Source organism: Nelusetta ayraudi, unplaced genomic scaffold (genome assembly GCF_046127955.1).
Source record: "Nelusetta ayraudi isolate G7.1 ecotype Tasmania unplaced genomic scaffold, CSIRO-AGI_Nayr_v1 ptg000005l, whole genome shotgun sequence".
Lineage (NCBI taxonomy): Eukaryota > Metazoa > Chordata > Actinopteri > Tetraodontiformes > Monacanthidae > Nelusetta > Nelusetta ayraudi.
Genome location: NW_027466055.1, coordinates 9,955,800 through 9,982,528, shown reverse-complemented (window position 1 = coordinate 9,982,528; position 26,729 = coordinate 9,955,800). Strand labels below are relative to the sequence as shown.

The 26,729-nt window shown below is 48.2% G+C and overlaps 1 protein-coding gene across 5 annotated transcripts in view; it reads left to right on the top strand.

Moving 5' to 3' along the window:
• Positions 1-26,729, top strand: part of LOC142878541 (teneurin-3) — a 136,683-nt gene that overhangs the window by 31,985 nt on the left and 77,969 nt on the right. For all 5 annotated transcript variants that reach the window (XM_076012375.1, XM_076012374.1, XM_076012373.1 and 2 more), the window contains one exon: positions 21,723-21,948. In XM_076012375.1, the coding sequence (XP_075868490.1) occupies positions 21,723-21,948 (226 nt within the window). The remainder of the gene's footprint in view (positions 1-21,722; positions 21,949-26,729) is intronic.

Sequence of the window (26,729 nt, the reverse complement as noted above, 5' to 3'; positions counted from 1 at the left end):
GCGTGTGTTCTTGCCGAGAGGGACCAGATGGGGACGAGTGGAGGAGTGGGAATGCCACCACCAGTGCTCTGCTTTGGGTGGGGAAAAAAAAAAAAGCAAAAATAAAAAAAATAAAAAGTGCGTCCGAGATACTTATGTATGAGCTGTAGCAAAGAAAAAAAATAATAAATCGCTGTAATTCGCTTCGAGCTGCAGCACAGCGCAGCGGCGGCGAAGGCATCATTTTCTCTCGGCTAACAGCGGCGTCTCTATCAGCTTGGAGTGTTTACACTGACAGTGTTTGGGCCCGGACACACAGAATGTCCCGTGATTAATGCGCCGCCACGTCCGCGGCGGTGGAGGATGTCTCTCGGTGGTCTACTTCTCCTTCTCGGCTACTCCTCCCTGGTATTTCGCTAATGTGCCTCGGCAATGAAGAGATTGATAGTGATCATTACACGCCTCTCCAAGAGTAATGTCACATCCCCGCGTGATCCCGGCCGGCCTCTGAGTCCGGCCCGGCCGCGTCGTGTTCAACTTCAACCCCGAGATGATAATAATAATAAAACAAAAGGAGAAAACCCTTCTACCTTCTGTTATCAATAGAAAGCAAAAGCAAAAAAGCTCCCGGAGCACGCCGGGCATATTTGAATACAGCGCCTCCAAATCTGAACCGGCTCTGTCACAGGATTATTATCGCATCAGACGAGGAAATGAGTCTTACCTGCAGCGCATGGCGAGCAATATCGCCCTTTCCCCACCAGTCCATTCACAAACAGAGGTGTTAAGGGTCAGTCGTTTGTTTTTCCCCTGCGTCGAGTCCTCGCAGCTGGGTTGATTTCTTTATCGGTATGTGTTTAGCCCCTGGCCCCAATCTTCTAAGAGAGAGAGAGAAAGAAAAAAGGTTTAGCATTTAAATTGGTTGATCTGCCGCATGTTTGCTAAACCTGTTTTTTCTGGGTTTTTTGTTGTTGTTGTTGTTGTTTTTTCTCTCCCTCTTAAAAGCATTACATTGATGAAACGCAGGCGCTAATCCCTGCGGCTGTGCAACCTTATCTGACTAAACACCTGACAATGAGATCCTGTTGTCACTCCGGGAGCACAAAGACTCTTAATAAACGTGTCTTTATGTCGTTATTGACCTCCCCCCCACCACGCCGCCGTGCCCGCTGGCCAGCCAAGCAACCGCTGTCCCCTGTCTTGGAAGTTTGCAGTTTGGATGCATTAAAGTCCTCCGTGATGAGCAGAAAGTCGCAATTTTGAGCCGCGAGCCAAACTTGTGTCCGTCCTTGTCCAGACGTGGACTTATTTTGCGTGCTAGCTTTTTCTGCTAATCCCACAACCTTCTCCGTACATTTCCTCTCCACTTGTGCTGCAACAGATTTAGCCTTGATGGAAAATACTGACGTCCAAAAATAGAACAGCTGCATATTTTTTCCATGTTCCATGCTTCTGAAACGTGCCCGTGCCGCACCTGGTGTGAGCTCGCACACTGACTCTAATGGCCACAGTCTGCTTTTGGTGTGCGTTGGGGGGTAAGACAGTCGGGTAACTTCCCAACTTTTTCGCTGCTCAAAGAGCTGAAAGTTTAACGTGGCCAAACTTCCACGGCGATAAGTCCTCGGTGTCAGCCTGGACGCTGCTTTAGCATACTAGCTTTCACCGCTAATCCTACAATCTCCTGTATGCATTTCCCCCCTCTGCTTATATTACCGCTGGCTGACTCTCTAGTATCACACTTTCTTTTGTAAGCTCAGCCCGGCCAGACGTTTTGTCAATACTGTCGCCTATGAATATGTAGCGGACAAAGTGGCCTTTACCTGGACGGTGGCAGATGTGATTTCTAACTAAATCATAGGGATTACATTATTGACACTGCCTTGAATAAACATTAGGATGAGGTCAAACTCGCCCGCCCGTGTTTGCGCAGCGTCCGGAACACGTCGAGGTTTGTAAGTCGGGCAGGGCTTTACGGCGGCCGGCCTTGAATAATCACGTCGAAATTATCATAATTCAACAAGAGAGATCGGGTCACGATACAATTACAGTGCTGACGGGGAGGAAGGATCGCGTGGAGCGATGAGCTTCCTGACTGTCTGCACTGCACCTTTATGGCCCTTTCCAATCACATTCACTTCACATCCTCCGTGTGACCATCGCGGTATCTCGCCATCCGGTCGAGAGGGAGGCTAATGCAAACAGCGACAGTCTATTTGAGAGTTATGGCCGAAACATGATGCTAGCGAGCGAGTGCGTCGGTGCCGACTCCGGCTTCTCCGTCGCGTCGATAGGCCCGCGCTCCACTTTTTCCCGGTCCAGGAATGGAGGATGCGCTGCTTATGCGATGATGATGATGGTGATAATAATCCGAGCCGGGTAACTTCACCAGCTGCCGCCTTTCATAAACTGATGACTTATGGTTCGCCATATGCCGCCCGCCGCCCCGCTCCCACCGCCTCCTTTCTCTCAGATTTCACTTCTCAGTTTCCATTGTCGGCCTCGTCTCGGCTTTTTATGACTCTAATTCTGATGGATGTCTTCCAGTGTGAAATGACTTAGCCGGCCGTGAACGTGAACCGCCCTCTCCCAACGCCCCACCCCTGCTGCCATTTGGCGAGCGGGTGGAAAAGCGGCCGGGACCATCAGAGAGCCTGCGTGTTGACGATGCACCTCCCTTATCTAATTGGGGCAAAGCAAACGTGATTAGGCCCCAATCTGATGGACCATCAGCGCCTTGCGCCGCAGAGACGCTTCGCCGTCAATCCAATCCGCCCTGCTGCTGCTGTCGTTGCTCAACTTCGTGTTTGATTTTTTTTTTTTTTTTGTGGGGGCGGGGGGAGAAACTTTAATTCACTATTATTTTTTGCTTGTTTTGTTTGTTCTTTTTTTTTTTCAGGCGTCGTGCAACACCTGCTGTTAATTAAACTCAAGCTCAGAAAAGGCGTATTGCAGATTACTGAGTGTTGTCATCTTCAACTATAATGTGTCTCTAGACAGTCTGAGAAATGCCCAGAAATGAGATTTATTTTCCTTCCTCCGCTCGCTCCACTTTTCATTTATACCTCCCGGTCTTCAAGGTGTCGCTCTCTTTCTTGCCTCAACTGTTCGGTTCTACTGGTTGCCAGGTTGCCACACCTGACCTAATATCCCGCCGCCCCCCCCCCCCCCCCCATAGCTGGGGCAGCGGCAATAAAGGCAGGCCGCAGGTCAATCGAGGGATCTCTCTGTCGACTTAGTGTAATAATAATAAAAATAATGTGGAGTATGAAGCTGTAAAGTACAGCTGGGCGTAAACGCCGCTAATGCTAACGCCGCTCACCAGCAATTACATCTGATGTGTCTCTGATCAGACTGCAGAGTTTAGTCCTGGCGGCTGTTTGCTGTCGTGTAATTTGTTTAGACACGCTGACTCATGCTCTACATGGTTGGCTTTCACTTATAGACTTTTTTTTTTTTTTTTTAGCTTGGGAAGCCCGGTGATGTGCTAACACGGCGGCTTGTTGTTAGCAGCTAATGTGTCTGTGAGGCAGTCAGCCAGTAACTTGGCAACTCCTGAACTTCCGAGCCCAGATCATTATCAGTCTGTCTGACAACTTGCTTGGATGCAAACATTTCTGCACGTGATTCAACCTTCATCTTCTATACCCGCTTATTCCTATTCAGGGTCACGGGGGTCTGCTGGAGCCTATCCCAGCTGTCTGAGGGCGAAGGGCCTCATAGAGACAGACAACCATTCACACTCACATGCACACCTACGGACAATTTAGAGTGTTCAATTGACCTCACATGCATGTTTTTGGAGTGTGGGAGGAAGCCGGACAACCCAGAGAGAACCCACGCAGACACAGGGAGAACATGCAAACTCCACACAGAAAGGTCCCAGGCCCGGAATCGAACCCACGACCTTCTTGCTGTGAGGCGTCAGCGCTAACCACTGCGCCACCGTTTTAGATCAATATTACATGAACTTTCTTTCAGGAAAATATGAAGTATAATTCCGCAGTTTTGTATCATCCTGACACTTTTCTGTCTGTCCTACCTTTAGACAAGCAATTACCTTGTACCTCAGTAGAACCTCTTGCAGGTGTCAGTCATTAAAACGCTGCCAGCCAGGCGTCGGCTTTGCCCTCTTAAACTCTCTGTTTTCTTGTGTTTTTTTGTATTCTTCCTTTTTCAATAAGACTTGAAAAAGAAAAAAGGGAATTAAAAGGCTTTTTTTCATGACTAAAACTGGAGTCTGACTCACAGCCACAGCTTGGCGTGACCTCAGCAGCTTTCATTACGCCGCGCAAAGAATTTGGAAGTAATTCATTCAGTTTTAACGCCGCTCGCACTTCACTCCTGCAATTAGGCTCAGACGCCTTTGCCAGGCAAGCCGACGAGTTCTCTCCTCCTTTTATTCATTTACGCAGAACAAAGACCCCAAGAATAAAGTTGAGAAATGCCATTTCTGCCTGTCATCAGGAGGCACAAGGTCTGACAGTCAGTCAGTCCTTGACTCTTTTTTTTATTTTCACAGTCCCGAGGTGAGCGATGACGAAGCCGGCTCCTCACCTTTCCCTCGTCTCCCCTCTCCGTCAAAGTCGCGGGCGACACGGCGTCCCGCGCGCGAGCGCGTCTGACGCGGCTCAGACGTCGAGGTGTGAGCGAGGCGCTAATTGATGCCTGCCGCGGCACAAATTGCATAAGTGAAGGAACCGAATGCAGATTGAGTTGCCTGTAGAGGCCAAACGGAGAAGGCGTGTGGGAGGGAGCATGATGGATGCTGTCAACGCCTCCTACCTCTGTGTGTGTGTGTGTGTTCACCACCCCCACCCCCCACGCCATTGTCCGACTCGCACCGTATTAACTCCAGTGACCCACGCGTGCATTACGCCCCTGAGATGATTTGTTTTGCGCGAGCGCCTTTTTTACGTTTGCCGGCAGTTTGTTGTTTAGAAGTGATGAAATATTCACCAGCGAGGATTCTGATGCTGATGTTGGAGAGAGGGGGAGCTGGGAGTCTGTGCAGATTCCAGTTCCATTATCTGTACGGAAAAGGTTTCCTCATCACGTTGTTTGGTACTCAGTGCTTATACTCATAAAAAAAAAAGGTCATTAAACAGCAGTGATTGCATTTGCAGCCTAAATAGTGAATATATCCATATATGCGATCTCAGGCTATTATCTCGCATCGTTTTACATCATCTTGCATACATCAAGCAGAGTTGATGTTCTTCCAGCGTGAGTCACTGTAAGCAGGCTTTTTTTTTATTTTACGATTCAGCATCTTGTGCCGCGAAGACGTTTTAGCCGTGGCGGGAACTGAACTTTTCACCTTATCAGGAGAGGAATTCTAATGTATGAAGCAGTCATCTGGAGGAAATGGTTATCATTATGCCGTTCGGCGGAATGATGAAGCTCCTCTGGCTGGTCTCTTTCATTTTCATAAATATGCAAGATATTTGTCAAGTACATTTAAAAAAAACACGAAATAAAAAAAATAAAAGCCCACACGCTCTCGCAGCAAAGGTTTATGATGGTTTGCTCTCTGCAGAAAAGCAGGCCGAGGTGAGATATGCTCAGCCAAAAAAAACCAAAAAAACCTTTGCCTTAATCTTTGGGTTTCTTTCACTGATGGCCCTTAAAAAAGGTTATGGCTTCATTTCAAGTCAAGATATTTCTGAAAAGACCTCCTTGGCCGCCCACTGTAGCTGCCTTGTTGTCAGCGTAGGAACGCCGGAGTGAAAGACATCAAGAGAGTACCTTCGGAAAATGTTATTTATAATATATACCATACGTGTAATATAAACATATTTACTAGTCTGCTTTACTTGTTTTTCATTACCTACAAAATGTCAGCCTGTCAGCATGCTCAGCTAACATGATTAGCATGATATATTGGCTTTAACATCAGCCTGCTTCCGTGATTTATTAACTTATCGACATTAACATTTAGCTGGGAGCGCTGCCGTGCGAGGCCTCGCTGAACCATTAGCATGATAATGTGTTCCAGGCTTGCGTGACAGATATTCCTTTTTTTTTTCCTTAATCACTTTTTCGCAAAAAAACAACAACAACAACAAGCAAAAAAAGACATTGTCAACCAGATGTTGTTCTTTTTTTTTGGGGGGGGGCACGTGCAGCCGCTACAAACGCAGACGCTTCCTCTGCCCCGAGCCGAAGGACGTGGAGCGGAGCCACTCCGCTGGAGTTAGCGTGCTGTACAAGACTAAGACTGTCAAGGCCAACTATCGGATCGTCCTTCTGCGAGAGAATCGCCCGCGAGAAAAAAAAAAGTAGATGTAGGGCGCGTTGCTCTCTCAAAACTGCTATTTGTTATCCCATGTTGACACTTAATGAATACAAAGTGTTGCTCAACAACAAGCAAACGCGTGTTTGCGCAGGACGTCGCCACACCGCTGCTAGCTGATAAATTGACGCTGTCCCTGCTCGCTTGCTCGCTCGCGGAGGGAGGGAAACAGCTGTGGAAACAGTGCGGGTGTGGAATCCAAGGAACGCGATGAAAATCATCCGCTCTGTCGTTTTTTTTTCTTTCTTTCTTTCTTTCTCTCTCTTTTTTTCACGACCACGTGTTTCAACATCTGGCTTTCTCCGCCTCAAACCGGATTTTCACGCCCCCTCCCCCCGCGGCACTGAGCTATAGGCTGCGTTGATGCCTTTGTTTATTTTGAACGCGGATTCCACGCAGCCAAGCTCGTTACGGCGCGTGAATGGAACACCTGCGAAAACGTGACGAGAAGAACGACGGAAAAGTTGCTTCGAGAAAGCCGCGGCTCACCGCTGCGCCCACGCTTCTTTCTTTTTTCTTTTTTTTAATTTTTCTTCCATACCACAGATTTTTAGTCGACCATCGAACGTTAAATCTATTTGTGCAGTATGTGTTTTTTTGTGTGTGTGTGTGTGCTGTGCATGTGTGTGTATGTATTGGAGATGGGCTCCCGCAGTTTTCTTAAAACAGCCTCTGAAGAGGCGGCGGCGGAGGTATGTTTGAGTTAGACGCCTCGACAACACCACGGAGGTAAAAAAAAAAAAAAAAAAAAAAAAATCAATGTCTGCCAAACAAAGTGAAATGTTAGGCTGCAGCCGATACATGACAGATGCGGCTTAGAGTGCTATTTTCCGGGGCCCCGGCGAAGACGGGAAGGCGAGGCGGGGCCTGTCGACTGTTGTCAGGCGTGAGGGTGATTTTGAAGGACAGCCACAGACGCTGACTTTGCCTGCTACTTTTAGTATTGATTAACACGCTTTGGACTTCTTGCCGGAGCAGCGTGCGTTTCACCTGCGTGTGTGTCGGCGTGTGTGTGCAAATTTAAGGAACGAGTGCACGGCAGGTTAGATATTTAAAGTTAATTAACTGTAAACGCGTGTCTTTCCTTCTCGAGAGGCCTTAAACTCGAGGCCGCCACGCGACAGTCGAGTCGTCTCCATCCGGGCCCTCGGCTCGGTCTCTTTGTTTTGGTTGCGTGAACGAAAAAAAATGAAATGAAAAACTCTCAAATTAGCGGCCAAAATATTTGACGGCTGACCCTGCCGATAATTAACTCGGCCCTGGTTGCGTTGCTGCTGCGGCTTGTAGCCAGCCTAGCCTGGCGCGCTAGAGAAAAAATGATGCTGGATGTGCTTCCTCATGCAAGCCTCAGTCTTCGGCACACCAGCGGTAACCTCAGTGCACAGCCTTGAGCCATTCCACGCTGCTGATTGAGCATGCACCAAGACTCGCAGGGTTGAGTCTCAGTCCTCCCCTGCACGGAATTTTTCTCTCTCTCTCTCTCTCTCTTTTGCCAGAAAATTCAAAAAGCCCTGTGAGGCTGTAAGGCTTTTTTTCACTTCAAGCTTCAGTGTGTGTGTGTGTGTGTGTGTGTGTGTGTGTGTGTGTGTGTGTGTGTGTGTGTGTGTGTGTGTGAGTATGTGTGTGTGTGTGTGTGTGAAAAGGATTGTAAAGCCAACACGTGTGCGCTGCGTGTGTAGACATAAAGTTTATTGTCTACACCCATTGAGGATACTGATACCTCCAAGCAAGACCCACCTTGTTGCCTTGGAACCTGGCAACCTGGCGAGCGGAGAAGAAAAGAAGAAGAAAGAGGGCAGAAAAAAAAAAAAAGCACACCACCAATATAATTCCCTGCTATTATTATTCTTGACTTGCGCTCCGCGCCGCGGCTGGGAGTGATGCTGCAGCGGGGTATCAATTCACAGCCTTGGCCTCGGGAAAAGGCTCTTTGGGAAGCAGAGGGATTTTCAGCCTGTGTTCTGCGGCTCCAGATCGGCAGCCAGACATGGCAAGAAACTCTTTGGCAGGGAGGATCGTATGTGGGAATATGTGGGGGAGTCGGACAGGAGGGGGAGGGTTTGTTTGTTCATTACATGCAGTTCACCAGATAAAAGAGACGGACAACAATCGACGATAACTCTGGAGGTAACGCTCGCAGCGCGGTTTCGTTTCTTTCCGTCTTTAAAGGTACAGTTTGTCAATTTATGCCATCTAGTGGTCAGAATTTAGATCGCAGTGCTCACTCGCTCACCGTCCCTCGCCCAAGTTTGCCAGTGACCTACGGTGGCCTGCGGTGAGGACACAAATGTACACCTGAAAATGAAACGCGCCGTCAGGCAGGCTGGATTGTCCACACCGGGCTTCCTTACAAATATGACGATGTAGATGGCAGCTGTGTCTATTCTTATATATATATGTTCAAGAAACATTACTTTTATTGCACTGCAAGTATACACTTTTATCAGTATATTTACGAGCAGTATATTCAGCTTTCACCATTTTAAAAATCCAAAAATCAGGCCAAATTTTACACAGTGGACCTTTAAACTAGTTCATCAAGAGACAAAATAGCAGCGGGTGGATTTTCTTTAATTTATTTTCCGCACAGTTGTAACTTGGCACTGATCAGAGCGCTGCCAGCTGCGATTCTCCGAGACCAAACGGCGCGCTGACAGCTTCAGTTGCCCAAAAATCTCCCCGTCTCATCCCTTGTTTTCAGCGCAACGTATCGATCGGCACCACGCACAAAAGCAGCGAGCGGTAACTGGTTCCGAGCGAGCGCCTTGACGTTTAGGTGTTGTTTATTACATTGTGCAGCGGGAGAGTGAGAGCGCGGCAGATTAGCCTTGAAGGTAAAGTTACAAAGAGCCCGTCAAGCACGCACAAAGATGAAGAACAATCTGCGGGAAACCTCGATGGCTGGCTACTGTAGATGGACGGAGAGACGGATGGAGAGATGGATGGAGAGATGGATGGGTGCTTTGTGGATCCCAGTCTGGTAAAATTACAGCGGCGACATCAGCCGGCTATAGATCGCTTTAAGTGGCACTTCCTGTTTATTCAGTGCGGAGTGGGAGACACGGCACAGCACGGCACGGCACGGTACAGGCCGGCGTACAGGCCGGCGTACAGCATGTATCTCTGTCTCTTCCAGTTCTCTCACAATGGAGGTGAAAATTAGTCATCTGCGCCGGTGGAGGGCATCCATTCGAGAACAATATGCCAAGAATTAATCAAGGGAAGATGCGCTCAGCTCTGCTCAGCTCTGCCCTCTCCTCCCCTCTTTCCCCTCCCCCACCGCTCCCCACCACCCCACCACCATCGCGCCCCCCCCCCCCCCCCCCTTCCTGCAGATGAACGCCCGCTTCCCTCCCCCCCTCCCCCGCCAAAACCCGGCGATTTGCACAGGAAATGCAATTATGGAAAGCCACTGCAAAAGACTGCCACCACTACAACTACGAGTGGTTTTCTTGTTGTTATTTTTTTTTTTCTTCTTCCACCAACCATTTTCTCAAGTGATTGGGGAAGTGAGTCGTAAATGAACGGGGAGGCAGAGCGAGCAGCTCTCCCGAGTCGCGTCTCGCCGGCCTCCCGGCCCCCGGTGGTGACGTCGGCATCGCTTATTTCAGTCAAGGACGGAAAAAAAAGAATTAATAAATGATGCTCTGGTCTGTGAAACGACTCATGGTTCAGCGGCTAAAGATAGCTTGAGGTTTTCGACGGATCCTAAAAATCTGATTCTGATTGGAGCTTTTTTCCAAGCGGTGACACCATATAGAGAATATACCATTTTGTAGGGGTGTCCGTATCCTGAGTAAACACTAACCCCACAATGTATTATATATTGCAATATAAATTGTGTTCACGCCCACCCAAAGGTAGATTTGGTGAGAGGAGCCAAGTGTTTTTAATGTGGTTTTGTATCGCATGTTCTTCTATATATGTGTGTAAATAGCTGAATATATTTGTTTATTAGTGGAGCCAAGAGTTGTATCTTTTTATGTGACTAGTGAGTGCACTATAAAATACAGTTGACTACATAGAAGCCCCTGTATAAGGAGTAGGGAGCAGGGAATGAGTGGGCGATTTCAGACATGGCCCGTAACGAGGACCGTCATGTGACTATGTGGTCATGTGACACCTTCAGAGTCCAACAAAAAAAAAACATATGGAAATGGTTTTCTTGACACACAGGGCAAACCAAAAAAATAAGAAAGTGTCAAACTCTCCAAAGGAAATAAATGAATTCTAAGGGAGCGGTGCTCAGAAACTGACCGACCGTCATGTGGCTCTGACCACCACTTTATAGTCACAGAGTGAAGCCAAAGAGTCAGGGGAGACATTCCGCCAGGCAGCCGTCCACGAGTAGCAGCGACACGCTGAGGGCAGAGCCATCGCTCCTCCCTGCGGAACCAAATTGTGGATTTGGCGTCTGAGACGGATCCGGAGGGGCCGACTGGTGCCGGTGCCGAGGGGAGGAATCCCCCTCCAGCGGCTCCGACCCCCCACCATTGGTTATTTATTTACTTTGCAGAGTGTTAATAATTGCAGCCCGCTGTATTTTTCCAGGGATCCAGTCGAGCGTCGGGCTGAAAGTAAGAGGCTGCGGGGTTGCAGCTCTACCGGTGCATCAAAGAGCAGAGGCGAACCCGCCGGGCCGGGAATTTGATTTCAGGATGGGAGCGGGTCCTCAACAGTGCCACCGCCGCTAAGGAATATTTATGATGCCGCGGCATCGGAGGTGAAAGCAAGCGGCTGTTTTCCCCTTCAGCTTTAAGGCTGGAAGGTTTCGTAATATGTCAGCAGCTGGTTTCCACTGCCATGTTCTGGAAGTCGTCGGCTCGGAGTTCAAAGGATTCACGTCCAAATGTAATTGTGGGGTTCTCCAGTGTTCCTCTGAAGGTTCTCTGGCCCTTCACAAGCTCTGTGTTAGGGAGAAGAGAGGAAGATCAACGTCTGGGAAGAATTAGTTCACTATCGTTATTTTTTTGGATGCCCTTAAAATCTTTATTCAATCTTTTCAGAATTTTTTGTGTGTGTTTCAAAGGTTTGGCTGCATCAGAAGCACACAAACAAATTTATTTTATTTATTTTTTTTTATTATTTATTTTTTTTTTGGGGGGGGGGGGTTGTTGGTAACGAGATAGAAGATGAAAAGTACATTCTTGTAGTTCTTTAGTACTCTGGATGTGTTGCCAGGGACGGCGTCTTGCTGAAACATCCAGTCCTGAGGTAGACAGAACAGTGCACCTGCAGCATGTGGGTACATGTTGGACTGTACTAAAATAAACTGCACTTGAAGACTGAGGATTCTTAGAAGATTGCAGCACCTCACAAATGCACGAGGTGTCCATAGACTTCTTTTCTGCCAGTGTATTTACCATTGGAGAGTGTTGGCAGTGAGCATTTTCCTCGTTTCTCTGCGTTTCCCACCAAAATGTCGACTGAATTTGCGACATGGCAAATCCCCCGACGTGCTAAAAAAGCAGCTTCGATGTTTCTTTGCCATCTTTGCCTCTCAGTCGGCCAATTTTTTCAGAGAAAAGAGGAAGGTTTCCCAGGGGGAACGTCCCACAGTCTTGCTGAAACATGCTCGTTGTTGTTCTCACAATCTCATTTCAGTCAACAGAAGCCACAACACTTGACCTACACGTGGCAGAAACAGAAATGATTAAATCCTCCAGCAGTGATTTATATTGTTGATTTGCCTCCGCCAAAAAGTATTTAAGCAGTCATTTCGTAATCAACGCAGCTTTTTGTCAAGAATGCTTTGTTCTAAAAACAAACAGTAAAATATTGCACGTCTCCTGCTGTGCATATTAATTTGCTAATTCCGCGCTGGCAGGCGATGGAACCGCTAAGCGCGGCCCAGAGTGAACCCGGATCGACAGATTGATAAAGTTAATGGTTGTTTAAGCACAAATCGATGCGAATCTTGCTCAGAACTGGCTCACTTCCCTGCAAACTCTGCCAGCTTTCAGCTCGGCAGGTTTGAGCAAATACAACGAGGAGCAAGCGCTGAGGTGTGGAGCCGCAGCCGCCGTTCGTCTGTGCCGCTTCAAACTCGCAACTCTACCCATTTTTTCTTTCTTTAACAAGGTGTGCAACGCCATCTCTCTCTCTCTCTCTTTCTCTCTCTCTGTCTCTGCCTCTAACTCTGGACAAACAAGGAAGCCGAAGCTGCTCACGCATGACGGAGTGCAAATAAGTGTTTCTTTTCCGTCAGTGGGCTAATTGTCAAAGTAGCTTTTGGAGCAGGAGTGTAATTGCTGCGTAATCCGAGAGCTGTCAGAGGGAAGCGCCGAGCGGCCGTCTTCTGTATGATGATCCACCATCTGCGGCGAAGCCGTCACACCGAGACTGCATCTGACTCTGCGCTGCATCGCTGGCGTCTTTACAGATGAAATTAGATGAATGGCGGCCTGGGATTTTGCAGGGAAGTGCAGGGCTTGTTTGTTTTCTGTCTTTCTAACAGCCCCGTGCGGCTGCACGCAGTCTTTTATTCGATTTGAGGCTCTTCCTCGAGAAGGGAACGTCAGGATAAAACATCGTCCCTCCATTTTGGGATGGCGGCCCTGGGACTAACAGTTGGAACAAGCGGCAGTTAGTTGTAAAACATTTGAAGAACGGAGCATAGTTCAGTGAAGAAGAAGAAGAAGAAAAAAAAGATATTTTGCTTTTGCTTTTCCTCAATAATTAATATGCACACCACTGTGTTTTTGTTTCTTTTTTTTTCTCATGCAGATGATACACTGACCTCCCCGGGGGTGTTCGCTGGTTTATTTTAGTCTTGAGCCCAGCTGACAGCATTGTTTTGCGTCCCAATCAAAAAAAATAAAGAAATAATCAGACAACATCTTAATCACGCTGCTTGTTAGATCACTGCAAATTACAACTAACGCGCAACCACCCTTGAAAAAAAATTATACATATAAAAAATAACCCTAAACTGTCATTATTAATTGCATTTCCGCCGTCACCTACGCCCCCCCCCTCTTCCCACTCCCTCCAGTGTAAATCCTCTGTTCGCCCAGCGAGATATGGAAATTTCCCTTCAGCTTTCATTTGCTTTCTAGCGCCGGACTCGTATCTCCCTGTTCTGCCATGTTTTCTCTCGCCCCGTTCCAGTCAAGCAGCTTCTCCTCCTTCTCCTTCACCTCGGAAACACTGTAAATCACCTCTGTGGCCACTCGGGGGCCGAGGCAGCCGTCAGCGGGGCCGCTGGCCGTGGCGTCCGCCCGTCGAGGGGACTCGCGGCGCGGCAGACACTTTAGAGCCACATGGGAAAAGAGGGTGAAGGGGGTGGGAACAGAATCTCAGCCTACGTTTAATGTATGGGATGACGACTTTCTCCGGCAGGCAGCCGTTACGTAACGCTTGAAGGAACACCGCGGCGCCCCTGCAGAGAACAAATGGCTTGAAAGACAGTGGAGTCTTTGATCAGATTGCCAGTCGGAGGAGGGATGGGGGCCCGGGTCGGGCGGGAGCAGCGGGAGCAGCGGGAGCAGCGGCGGCGCTCTGGCAGGAAATATGATGGAAATCACGCTGCTTCTGCTCACCTCTCCTCCCACTCGAAGCCCCCCCCACCCTCTACTTTTCAAAACCCCCAAGTCCCTGAAAAATTGCCAGCTCTCTTTGCAGAGTAAATCCCCCCAACGCACCCAGGGCAAGGTTGTTGAAACGCTCCTGGAATCCACAGGGTTCAGACTCCGCCCTCCTCGCAGCGAGACGCCGCCGCCTCCGCCGCTGCCGAGTCGCTAAAGAGAACTGCCGCCGCCTCTCGTGGGCAGAGAGAGGGTTTACTAATGACACCGCAACACTTCTCCCAGGAAGGCGAGACCTGCTCCAAACTCTGACAATAATAATAATAATATGATAATAATAATGATAATATTAATAACAATAATAATAATAATAATAATAATTATAACACATTTATTCTATAAAGTTGCTTGTATTTGGCTCTGCATAGATAAGCAAACGTTGCTGTGTCTTAGTCTTTGAGGGTTGCGGGAGTGTTTTGTGTGGTGACGCCTGGTTGCTCCCGTACAGTAGCACTCTAAAGCTAATGAGATTACCTTCTCCCTTCTCTCAACCAATAGACTCAAATTAAATAACGGTTAACTCCTTGACTTTCCAGTGTGTGACTTCCCTTTTTTCCTTTGTGACTGGGAAAATGAGGTTTGAATACCAGCACCATTGTTTCCGTGCGCATTTTCTCAAGTTGGTGTTTGGCCTCACTAGCATGTGCTCAGCAATTAGTTCTTATCTCTCCCTACATTCAATGTTTTTTTTAAATCTTCTGGAAAATATTGTAATTTGCACAAGTGGTCACAATTTCGATGTGCATTGTAAATAATTGTTTGATTATGTGTTTGCCAACAGACATCCTCATTAAATCCTACAGTCTCAGTAGAAATGTGCACACGCTAACGCCCCCAGTCAGTGTCAGTGACGCCGCAGCGTAGACGTGCTGTGTGACACACGTCCTGCTGGGGGGTTAATTTCGTATGAATCAAAAACGTGAAGCCGCTGTCGTCGTGCCTCGCTGCTGTTTTCATTTAAATTTGAACTTTTCAGAGTGAAGACGTCGCATCCTCAAATGTAATTATCAGCTTGAAAACAAAGGCGCCTGCTGTGATTGAAAAAGCGCCGGCCTCTGAGCTCCGTCCTCTGTTTTGATGGAATTCTTCATAATTCAACACTTTTGTCATTTTTTTTTTCCCCCATGCAACACAATTTTCCCATTGGTGAAGTCAAAGAAAACGCCCTTTCGCTTCCATTAGCGGTTGAATCCGTCTCTTAATGGAGAGGGGGGAAAAAATAACAAAAGGTCTTTTGCAGCACTTTGTGAATATGGGGACTAGCCGTCGCGCTTCGCAACCACAAAACGCCTTTTGATTGTGTATCAGCGCGCCGTTCGGAACACTGTGCAACAAGACTCTGTGGAGAAGGGAACGTGTGAGTGTGAAGAATGGGCAACCAGCTCCAGTCCAAGAAAGGGAGTGAGTTAAAAATTGGAGCTTATCTTAAAGACGTGGATGGCCTCTGCCGCTTTCAAACCGACTTCGCTTCTTTGAATGGTGGGACCCAAAACACTTCAGCGTATCACAACTAATGCTTCCTACGGGGAATGCGCGATGCGGGCACAGTTCACTCACAAGGACTTTATTTCGTCGCAGCTCTCAGTGTTCACTGAAGCCGAGACGCGTGGCCAACTAAAGTGAGAAAAAGTTCCAAAGCGAAAAAAGAAGCATTTCAGATGCTGCACGTAAGTGGAATTACACGGGGACGCGCTCCTCCGGCTTCTCAAAGCATCATTTGATATATATTGCAGGCGCCCGCTAAGAAGGGAATGAGTCTGATTGCCTGAGTGCAGAATTAATCACAGTGGCCCTGTAAGAGCATGTTGCTGATGGTGATGATGACAAGCCGACGTCGAGGAATCGTGCAAAGGGAGGCGTCCGTTTTGATCTGGTTTCAAAGCGCGCGCCTATAAGCCTCACAGCTGTTTCATCTGCCTTCCCAGTCACTGCGGCTGCACTTTGAAGGCCGGCTCAACTCCCCGCGAGCCTGAAACTGGAGACAATGCCAAGTTGTGTTTCTTTTTTTTTTTTCGCTTGTTTATTTTTTTCTTTAAGTCTCAATTTTTTTCGCCGCCATTTGTCCTTGGCGAACCCGGCGTTACAGCCGCTATACGCAAAGGCGAGTGTGTAATTCAAAGAGGTGAAGTGCCACCACGCGCACAAATTTGTGGACCGACGTTCCCCCGAGTGGGACTTCAAACGACCGGCTGCCAGCAGAGGACACGGAGAGTTCAGAGCGAACCCGTCGGCACTGATGGCCGCGCTGTTTTGCGGAGTTTAACGCGTGTGAGTTTTCACCCGGCGGAGGCGTCCTGTTCTGTTCCCACGTCAGGGATTAGAACGCAAACCCACTCCTGGAAGCCTCCCGCCAGCAGTGGAAGATCCTGGCGGGGCCGAGGTAGCCGACAGCTTGCAGGAGAGTCCGGTCAAAGGGACCGAAAAATGCAAATGGAAACGTGAGATGTGCAAACATGTGTTTGGTCTTCGCTGTTCGGAGGTCCGTACTTGAAATTTATTTCATACACAGTTCCTGGCGAAAACAAACCAGCCATTATCTCCTCGGGATTAGGCTCTTTGTGTTATTCCGCTTGTGTTTACATTTCACAGTTCTCATTTTGCCGGAACAAACAATAATGGCTGTTTGTAACGTGAAAACATAAAGCAGCCTGAGACGTGATATAAAGCGCAGCCACGTCGGTGCTTTGTACAAGCGGCAGAGAAAGAGAAATAAATGGGCCTGCGTTTTGTGTTGCCTACCTTTACGGAGAATAAAAAAAAAAAACAAACAAACAGCCCAGTCTTTCTTTAAACACTCATTCTCTCCAACTTGCCTCAAACACTGAGTCACTTCCTCTCACCGCGGCCGAATCCGATGTGGCTTTTGAAGCGCGGCGGGAGCGGCATTTACACCCTAAAGCTTTGAGTATGCATCCCGGAGGTTTAATTCAGCTCATGGGGTTTTCTGTTTCCATAGTTCGTCGAGGGATTATGCTGTCAGATTTGCCGCCCGTCCAATCCTTTGCCTTTGAAGGTTTAGGGGGATTCCGAGAACACTGCGCTCAGCACGCCGCTTGCACCTGGAAACGTGTTGTCGTCCGTGTTACAGTCGTCGGATGCTCGTCTTTTTAGCATGTTGTCAGTTATTGACACGCGATCAGCCGAGGATGCCTCACACTGCTTCCTCTGTATGTTCACATCCAGTCGTTTTTTAAGACGACGGGCCCGATAAACTTGTACTTAACCCCGCCAGTCTGGGAAAGAAGAGCTTCCAAAAAGAGAGATGGAGAGAAAAAAAACAACTTGAGAGGTGATTATTTCAAACAAGCCAATCAGATTTATTCACTGTCAGTGTAGCCAGATGGTAACAGCAGCATGAGGCTCCCCATTGGTGCCAAGGGCACCATTTAATGTGACAGTGGTTGAGTTTCAATAAAGTGGATTAGCGTGGATTCTCAAGAATGTCGAATTAGAAAATGTGTGTGAACAGAAACCAAAAAAAATCAGAAAAAAAGCTTTTTCTACAAAAACTTCCTCTAATTTTCAAAAAAAAAAAAAAAAAAGAGTTTTGCTTCTTTTCCACTGTTTTTCAAAACGGAGCCAATGTGCAAACTGTTGGATGGAAACAGGTTTTTGTCGAATAAACTCTGGCATGGTGCGAGCGATGGGCGGTTTTTGCTGTTTGCGTCTTCTGTTTCCATAACGAGCGACTGGAGAAACGTGACTACAGGATTAATTACAATCTGGCCAATTGACAATTCCTAAAATCTCTCCACTTCTCTGCAGTTTTTCTTCTTTATTCTCGTCGTCACTTTATATCACTTCATTTATTTGCACCACACTTGCTTTTAGAAAAGACAAACTTAAGTGTTGAAAAGTTGCTTTTTTTTATTTTATTATTTTTTTTTTTTTACCGTACTTGCTTTTTGAAAAGACAAGACTTTTTTTTTTTTATGGAATCTCAACAACTGCCTTACAACGAGCTACGTGAGAAACAATGTCCCGTGGTGTTCAAACCGTGTCCAAAGCCACTTTAGGAGCAGACGATAAAAGTGCCATTCTTTACGTTCTTGTCCTGAGAACAGTCGACCAGTTGGTAATGTTCCAGCATCCGTGCTGGGCTTGGAATCACAGCGGCAGAGCTGCCTTGGAAAGCTCTGTCCTGTTTATTGCGTGTAGCGCAGCAGCAGCAGCAGCAGCAGCAGCTGCAGCAGCAGCAGCAGCAGTGGCAGCGAACAAGGGCAATCAACTTGCACCATGTGCCGGTAGATCAATATTTAGACACCAAGATAAATGGATGCTGATTTACACAATATGTCATGTATCTTCGTTTGTACTGTGTAATAGGGATGTGTGTATAGAGGCGGCGGGGGTTGGAGGGGGGTAATGTATTCACTGTGGCAAGCGTGAGTACGATTAAAGAAGCGTTTTGTGTGCTGGAGCTCTTCCTTCACCGAAGTCTCAACCAGAGCATCTTAACATTTACATTAAAATGCATCCCTGCTCTCTTTTCCACCCCTCATGTATTTACGTCTCCCCTGTTTTATCCCCCCCTCTACCCCCCCTCAACCCCCCACTGACGTTGTGAGGTTGCTCCGGCGTCTGCTGCTGATTGCAGGGGGAAAAGCTGCTTCTCGCGAAGAGAGCAAAGTGGAGCTGCTGGCGGCTCTCAGGCTCATATAGCAGAATGAGACCCAGAGGTGAAGTCAAACCATCCAGTGTTGCTGGATAATCCACATTTCTATTAGCCTACTTAGCACTTTTCTAATGGGGATCACAGTCTAGCCCAGGAGATGAGTGGGATGTCTTATATTCATTACCACAAAGTCATGACAGCATTTAATGTATATTTTATATATATATATACACATCTAGTGTGTGTATATATATATATATGCAGGTGCAGCAGTTGATGGCCGGCGGATGATGTTGAAGGATTCTGGATTGACTTTGAACAAGGTGCTTTGGGGGTGATGAGTGGATCATATTTGATTGGGTTCAACCGAACTCCGCAGTCTTTAATTAATTGTAGTCTGTGGCGGGCGGCACAGCTGAATCACGTCACTTCTCATTGGCCTCCGCTCCATTCATCTCTCAGCGTGTATCTGCCTCACTTTGCTCCGTCTGCATGCAAATACTCGGCCGCGCAGTAAACAGATCGAACGGCGTTCATCGCTCATAAAAGCGACCGTTCGGGTCTTTGCTTCTGGTCAACTTTCACGCTGACAAGGCAGATGGAGCCCCTCCTAAATACATTGGATTCATTTTCGCATGTCCATCTGGAGAAAGAGCTGATTAAACAAAATCAAAAATAGAACGGCGATTGGACGAATCCGCCGACTGCCGCCTTCGGAGATAACCAATCAATTTTTTTTACTGAGGCAATTTGAGGTTTGCTGCCGGTGCGTCAGGTGATAGTAGATGCAGCCCTGAAAGCTTTCCTGTGTCCTTCTTCTTCTCATCCAACCCACGCTACTCTGTTGAGCATCAGCCAGGATTGATAGTTATTTCATTTTACGGAAGGTTGCTGCAGCCGCTTCCTGTTTTAGTCACAGATGGGACCATGGTGGTTGGTTTCTTTATGCTAAAATTGAGACGAGACCTTTTCCACGATGGATGAACGAGATTTCAGATTGACCGGGCTTCAAGACTGACCCAGTCATTTTCATTTCAGCATTCCCAATTGAAGCGGGAGAGAACCTCTGCCGCCGCTCCAGTAACTTTCATGGCCGCACTTGAAAGGTTATTTCATCGCAGCGGCACAAATGATATGGCGATGAAACGCGTTTCCTCTCGTCGAAGTGAGTTTGTCAGCATTGATCAGCTGCTGTTGCGCATCAAAGTCCCTCGGTGGACAAATAGAGGCACAAGGGCAAGGATGAGAAATGCTTTGTCATTTAAAACTCTTGGCGGTGCAATTACCTGCGTCCTTCCAATTGAGGATGCGGCGGCGCACTGCGCCATAGCACTGCACAGAAGAAAAACAACAACAAAAGAATATACATATATATATATATATATATATATATATATATATATATACTTTCAACAACAACTTTCTTGTTCAACCTTGTAGTAAGTGTAAAACACAGTCCTTTTTTTGAATTTCAAAATTTAAAATTGCAAAATTTTAATTCACCAATAAAAAGTTTGTGCGCTTTCTTGAGGTTGAGAGAGGTTTGCAGAATCATTTCTGACGCCCTGAACATTCAGCTGACGTGAGCGATGAGCTGCACTAGAGCGGCGTTCCTTTTGGCCAATACGAGCTACAAGCACTATTTCAACCTTGTTGATCAACTGTACTTCCTTGAAATTCTCTCTCCATCTTCTGCTGCTTTTCTTCTGCTCTTCCTCTTCAGGTCCCAATGTAGCGCTGCTCTGTGGCCTAAGTGCACTCGGTGTAGCCTCATCTATTCACAGTAATTTTGCTTGGCCCTCGCCTGTTTATTTCTTCATTTTTGTGATCAAATTTTCAAAAGTTTTCCTTGAAATTTCGCCTCACAGTTCATTGAAACCCAACGCCTGATTCCTCTCCCTGGGCAGCGTCTCATCCGCTGTAGACTGGGATGAAAAATAAGGTAAAAAAAAAAAGGGAAAGATCAAGCAATGGACCTTGTCCGGAGCCTTTAAAGGTAGAACCTCACGAGGAGGGACAACAAGAGGAGTTTTGCGATCCTCCACTATTGACTGTCAGTTTGATCTGTGGCCTCGGCCCCGCAGAGGTCTTTTAAAGCAGGAACGGACAACTCCCTCTCACGGCTTTTGCAAAGGCGACTTGATTGCTTTCCGTGGAGCAGGAACAACCGGAGAAAGGGGAGGACAAAAGACCGGGGTCTGTTCATTCAGGCAGTGCGTACGGAGACACACCGGGCAGATGGAAGCGGCGACCGCTCGCCATTCTTTCTTCTCCGGAGAGGTTCCGCACCAGCGGAAATGTTGACCTGAAAGCGAGATCTATGGGAGGCTGATCCAGACGCCTGATCTACATGCCGATGCTGTTTGCCATTGTGTTGGCTTTTCTCTAGAATGTTACACCGCCCAATAAACCCCCACCGCCCCCAAAACAAAACAAAACAAAGCATCTTTGAACGACAGATAAGATTATAAACCAGGGCTAAACTGCTCCTTGAAGTCTCAACTCCACAAAAAAAAAACAACACGCGGTCAGTGCAAAAAAAAAAACAATCTCCTTAAAGGCACAACCCCCTACCCCCACCCCCCGGCGGCGGGCGGCGAAGATGATACCCATTTGGAGCTCATCGGAGCAAATCAGAATTGTCAGCACTGTGGGATTTTTTTCCTCTCTCTCTTTTTTCTCTACCTTTTTAAAGAGGGAAGATGGATAGATAATCGCCACATGCCATTCTGGGGGCCAATTACACAGCTTTGTGTGAAATTGGAAAACCTGTTCTCTCAGAGCTCTAATGGATGTTCTGGTCATTAGTCATTTGAGAGTCTTCGCCGGCTGTAATCAAACGTGAAACACTGTGTTAAGCGACCATAAAAGAACAGCTGCCACTCCCAGTGACCTTCTGTTTAAGGGAACCCAACTGTCGGCTGCGTGGCCGCCTTTTCTGCGACTATTATTGTGCGCTTTGCCATAAAAACACTCCTTGATTTTCTTTTAGTTTCTTTTTTTCTTTTTTACTTTTTTTGCAGTGGTTGCATCTCATTTTAATGCGTCGCCCCCGGCAGGTGCTGTTTGCTTCCCGGCGTCCACTATCAAACTTCTGTCGCAACTCTGAATTTCCAATCAGCAAAAAAAAAACTGTGTGCTTTTATCGTTGTCATTTTTTTTATTTGCATCTTTATGTTAATAGCTGTGAATGAGACGCAGGCTGACCCTCAGATGCCTCCTCCCCACCCCCTCTTCTGCCTCTCTGCAGGTGACCACCTATCCGGTCAGCAGTGCCCGCCTCCCCTCCCGCCGGCCCCGCCTCCGCACAAGACGCACCCGTCCATCACGTCCCTGAGCCGCAGCTCACTGGCCAATCAGAGGAGCCCGAGCCCGCCGCCCACAGCAGGCCTGGCGGCCGACTTGCAAAGTACGGCGGAATGCGTCCAGCTGCAGGACAGCTGGGTCCTGGGCAGCAATGTGGCCCTGGAGAGCAGGTGAGTGACCCGCGACCACCAGGTGTGTGTGTGTGGGGGGGGGGGGTTGTTTTCATTTTCCACCCTCCGTTTGCTCACGGCGGTTACACTTTTGTTTTTTCATCTGCGCTTTTTAAACCGCCCGCACAGTTTGATTGCCTTTATGCCTCTTTTCATTTTTCCGACCCCCCAAATTAAATCCTCTCTGTTTAATCCGCTGGCCCGTTTGGATGCGCTAATAGAACAGATATTGGCCCGTATTAATAATAAAAAAATGCAAAAACCCAGCAGGGTTGGCAGTGACTCACACGGTCACGACTAAAGCAGGCATGGTGCATTTCTGTTGACAAACATGAATCATCAGCTTCACAATGATGCCCGCACCTTCCTTTTTGAGGCTCCATCGTGCTGTTTACCGCCGCTGAGGCTTTTTTTTATATATTTTATGTTCCTTCCTCCTCTCCAAAGTGTCACTAATCTCTGTGGGATGGATGCTGTGTTGGCACTATCAGGCGTGAATCTCAGCCCGTAAGGAAAAAAAAACAAAAAAAAACGTAAGCGGCAAATATATTTGTGAAGGAGCTCTGCGTCTACATCACGGCGCCGAGCGATGATGGCCTGACGATCTGTGAGCAAAGCCTGGCGGTTTGTTTGTCTCCCTCGCCTTGTATACATTGACAATCAAGTTGCTGATTGCTGAATCGGATGGACGCGCACGCACGGGCGGTGTGTCCCAACGCGGCGACCAGGGGCTCTCCCATCGATCGGCCGCCGACTGATATTCAGCGACTCCTGATCAGCTGGCGGCTCCGGAGAATTAACAGCCCGACCGCCGGCGGTCTCACTGGAGTGAAACGTGTTCTTTGACGGAACACAACCGAGGCGGTAAACGTAATTGTGAAGCCAGTGGGAAGAAAAAAAAACAGGAGAGATGCAGAAGTTATGCAGTGTGCCGTCGCACATGTCCCAAATGTCTGTTTTTCAAAAAACAAAAACATGTTATTCTAGATGTAGTCAGGAGTTTTTCTTGACATATTGCTCATGTTCCAGCGGAACGTGGTTTGTTTCTGTGGTCTCTCAAAAATGTGGGATGTGCAGCAAAGCACCGGATTCAGCAGGAAGCTAAAAAACCTAGCATTTTAGCGGGAGGAGGCTGCAAACAGAGAGCTAACTGCAATGCTTGATGTCGATCTCTAGACGTTTTTTGGCTGCTCCACCAAAGAGGACCAAAGACCTTGAAACAGAGGCAGTACGGACCCTTTAAGAAACGTGACAGGCAGATGATGTCCGCCGTGGTTGCGCCCGGCGCGTCTCCTCATCGCTAAAAGCTGGAAAATATCCCGGCTAATGAAGTGTGGTGCACTGCGCCCCTGACTCAGGAATGGCCCGGAGTAGATGATTGTATTCCGACCTGATATTTTCCTGACACTTCACCCTCCCAACTCACCCACCCATATCCCCTCCACCGGAGGCTGAGATGAATACGGACTTTGAATTTTTTTTTTTTTCCTGCCCGTGACAGCAGGAAGTAGCGGCGAGCGCCTCCGCCGTCCCCACCGCATCGGCGGCAACGCTCCCCGCTCTTCGCCGGCTGATGGAGACGCACCGGTGATTGAATCCTAACCGCCCAACGACCTTGAGCCATCTCGGCCCATATCGACAAAACAATATGTGCACACCTATCATCAGACGAGGCATAAATCACTATCGCCGCGTGGCCGACTCTAAATCAAGTGGGTGTCAGTGGGTGGGGGGAGGGGTGGGGGGTTAAGGGAGGAGTTGGGGGAGGGGGGGCGGCGAGGCGGCGGGGCCAAGAGGAAAAGACCCAGTTCACCGCGTAATTGCACGTGTCAGGGAAAGCACCAGGTTGGCAAATGTAAACAGGAGCTGCGGAAGGTAGTTATTAGGCCGCCTCGGGAGAGGGGGAGGGCAAGGTGGCGGGGGTGGGGGCCAGCAATGTCACGCCACGCCACATATGTATTCAGCGGCGGAGCCAGAGATTTTTCCTCGGGGCGGCCACAGGGTGAGATCGTGACTCCCAGTGCGGTGGCAAGAAGCGAAATAGATGACATGACTGGAAGGAATTAGATGACTGGAAATCTTCCCCAATGCTAATATTAATAATAAACCTGTGTCGGCCTGTTCCTACTGTCCGAGGGTTAACAGAGTGTCTTGTTTCCAGCAAGAACAAAATCCAGGCCAATCATCCAGTCAGAAATACAGGACACATATGAAATACTTACATATATGTATACTCATACATACAAACGTATTCACTGTACGTCAACCAACAAAGACGCTACTGTGAGTTGGTTGGGTTTTTGGGGGGAGTTGTGAACTTCCTGGGAATCCTCAACATCGCCACGCATTTCATTTCATCGCCCACGTGGCAGCGGCAGCAGCAGCAGCAGCATCAGCAGCAGCAGCAGCAGCAGCAGCAACTGTGGCTTTGCGCGTGCGGGCATCGTAAATAACTCCCGACGAGACGGCTAATTGAATGAAACGGCGAGCGTAAATCATACTTGGTGGGTTTTTTTTTGGTGAATATATTTTCCTTTTGACGTGACCTCGCCCGGGAAAAGCGAGCCGCTAATTTGACAGCGTTAGTCACTCTTTGCCAGCTATTAGAGGCGATTAATTGTACGTCTGTCTGTCTGTCCGTTTGTGGTTGTGTATCTGTGTGTGTTTTTGAAAGTGTTTCTCCAAAATTACTATAGAAGAAAGAAAGATCCTACCGCCACGGTGGATGCTGTCTGCTGAGTCAATACTATCAGCCGTCTGCCTGTGATCGTGTTCGGCAGCCGTGTGAAGACGCCGCGTTTCCACTTTATCTCTTTCAATCAAGCCCGGGCGAACAAATAAAACCCAAAAAAAAAGAAAAGAATTCCTCTGAAGGACACACTTGTTTGTCGTCGCACAAAAGGGGGAGCGACGTCTGATTAAAATTCATTCGCTGTTATGAATGCGCCTAATGACAAGGTTGAATTGAATGAAGTGTTTTGGGTTATTTTTTTCTTTCTTTCGACTTTCGCTTTTTTCATCGCTGCAATCAATGTTGGTTCAACACTTCTGATCTGATCTGCCGTTTTATTCCAGCTTTTTATCTCCCCCCCCCCCCCCCCCCCCTTTTTTTTTTTTTGGCTCTATTACGGGGGAGAAAAAAAAATGCAGTTTTGAAGGGCTCATTCAGACGCGATTGTGCCCACGGAAAAGAGGCGTGCGGCTCTTTAGAATGTGTGAAATGCTTTTAATCACACCCCCCCCCTTCCCCCCTGCAATCCACGTCCTTCCACTTGGCTCCACTTGTATGGATTTTTTTTTGTTTTTTTGCTACCAATTCGTAGATTTACACAAATACGCGTCGGCTATTGTCGAAGCGAGACGATGTCAGAATGCAGAGAGACTGAAACGGCAGGTTTCCGCGGACGCGAGGACGCCGAGTGTCTCCTCGCACATATGCACGCTCTTAAGTGTGCCGCTCCTCTGTGTGCTTATCTTTCTTTCTTCCCTTCCTTTTCTTCTCCGCTGCTCACATTTAACGAGATTGAGCCTGAGCAGCCTTCACGACGCTCGGCAGTGTGTCTTGTGAAGCGCTGGCTGACTGGCTGACTGGCTGAATGCTGGCTGACTGACTGACTGGCTGCTGGCTGACTGGCTGCTGACTGACTGGCTGCTGGCTGCTGGCTGAATGCTGGCTGGCTGCTGGCTGACTGGCTGACTGGCTGACTGGCTGCTGGCTGACTGGCTGCTGACTGGCTGGCTGCTGGCTGACTGGCTGGCTGGCTGACTGGCTGACTAGCTGCTGGCTGACTGGCTGACTGGCTGACTGGCTGACTGGCTGCTGACTGGCTGGCTGCTGGCTGACTGGCTGACTGGCTGCTGGCTGACTGGCTGCTGACTGGCTGGCTGCTGGCTGAATGCTGGCTGGCTGACTGGCTGGCTGGCTGACTGGCTGCTGGCTGCTGACTGCTGACTGGCTGACTGGCTGCTGACTGGCTGGCTGGCTGACTGGCTGCTGACTGGCTGACTGGCTGCTGGCTGCTTACTGGCTGACTGACTGGCTGACTGGCTGACTGGCTGGCTGACTGGCTGCTGGCCGCACGTCACAGTTCTAAATGTGCTGTCAATCCTCATCGGGTCGGCGTGTCAGGGGACTCCCTTTTTTCCTTGAAATAAAATGATGTCCTGACTTCAGAAACATCATGCGGTGCTTCTTTTTTTTTCTTTTTTTTTTTTTTTCCTTTCGTTCTGATGTGTTGGGATTGTTCTCGGGAGTGTGGGGGGAAAAAAAAGAAACAATAATCCCCGTGTTGCTGCTGGTGGTGTGGGATGCGCATGGAAACCATGAGTCACAGAGTAATGCCGACTTCAGGGGATGGAGATTGAACTTTTTTTGTTTTCCTCCCATTCACTGCACCTGCCTCAGGATGGTACCGTGACTGATTAGTCATGTGCGGGATATTTGCCAAGTTGCCGTTTGGAGTAGAAGAGGAGCTTCTAGCTCCTTGATTACCTGCCAAAGTGAAGGGTGGTTGAGACAAAGTGGCAATCCTCAAGATGTATTTTTTCCTTCCCTTCCCCAGTTTTTTTTCCTCGTCTTCTTTTCCGGCTTTTCGCTCTGTTTTGCCAACAATTCCTCCGGTGCCAGGCGCGCATTTGTGCGGCCGATTCCTCGAGCTCCTGCCGTATTTTCCCTCCCTATTTTAGGTTACAGTAGCTGCCTCCACTGTTGCTGCTGGCAGCGCAAAAGTGCATCTGTTTTCAGTCGATTTGGGCAGCAATTAAAATTTAGCTTTCAGGAC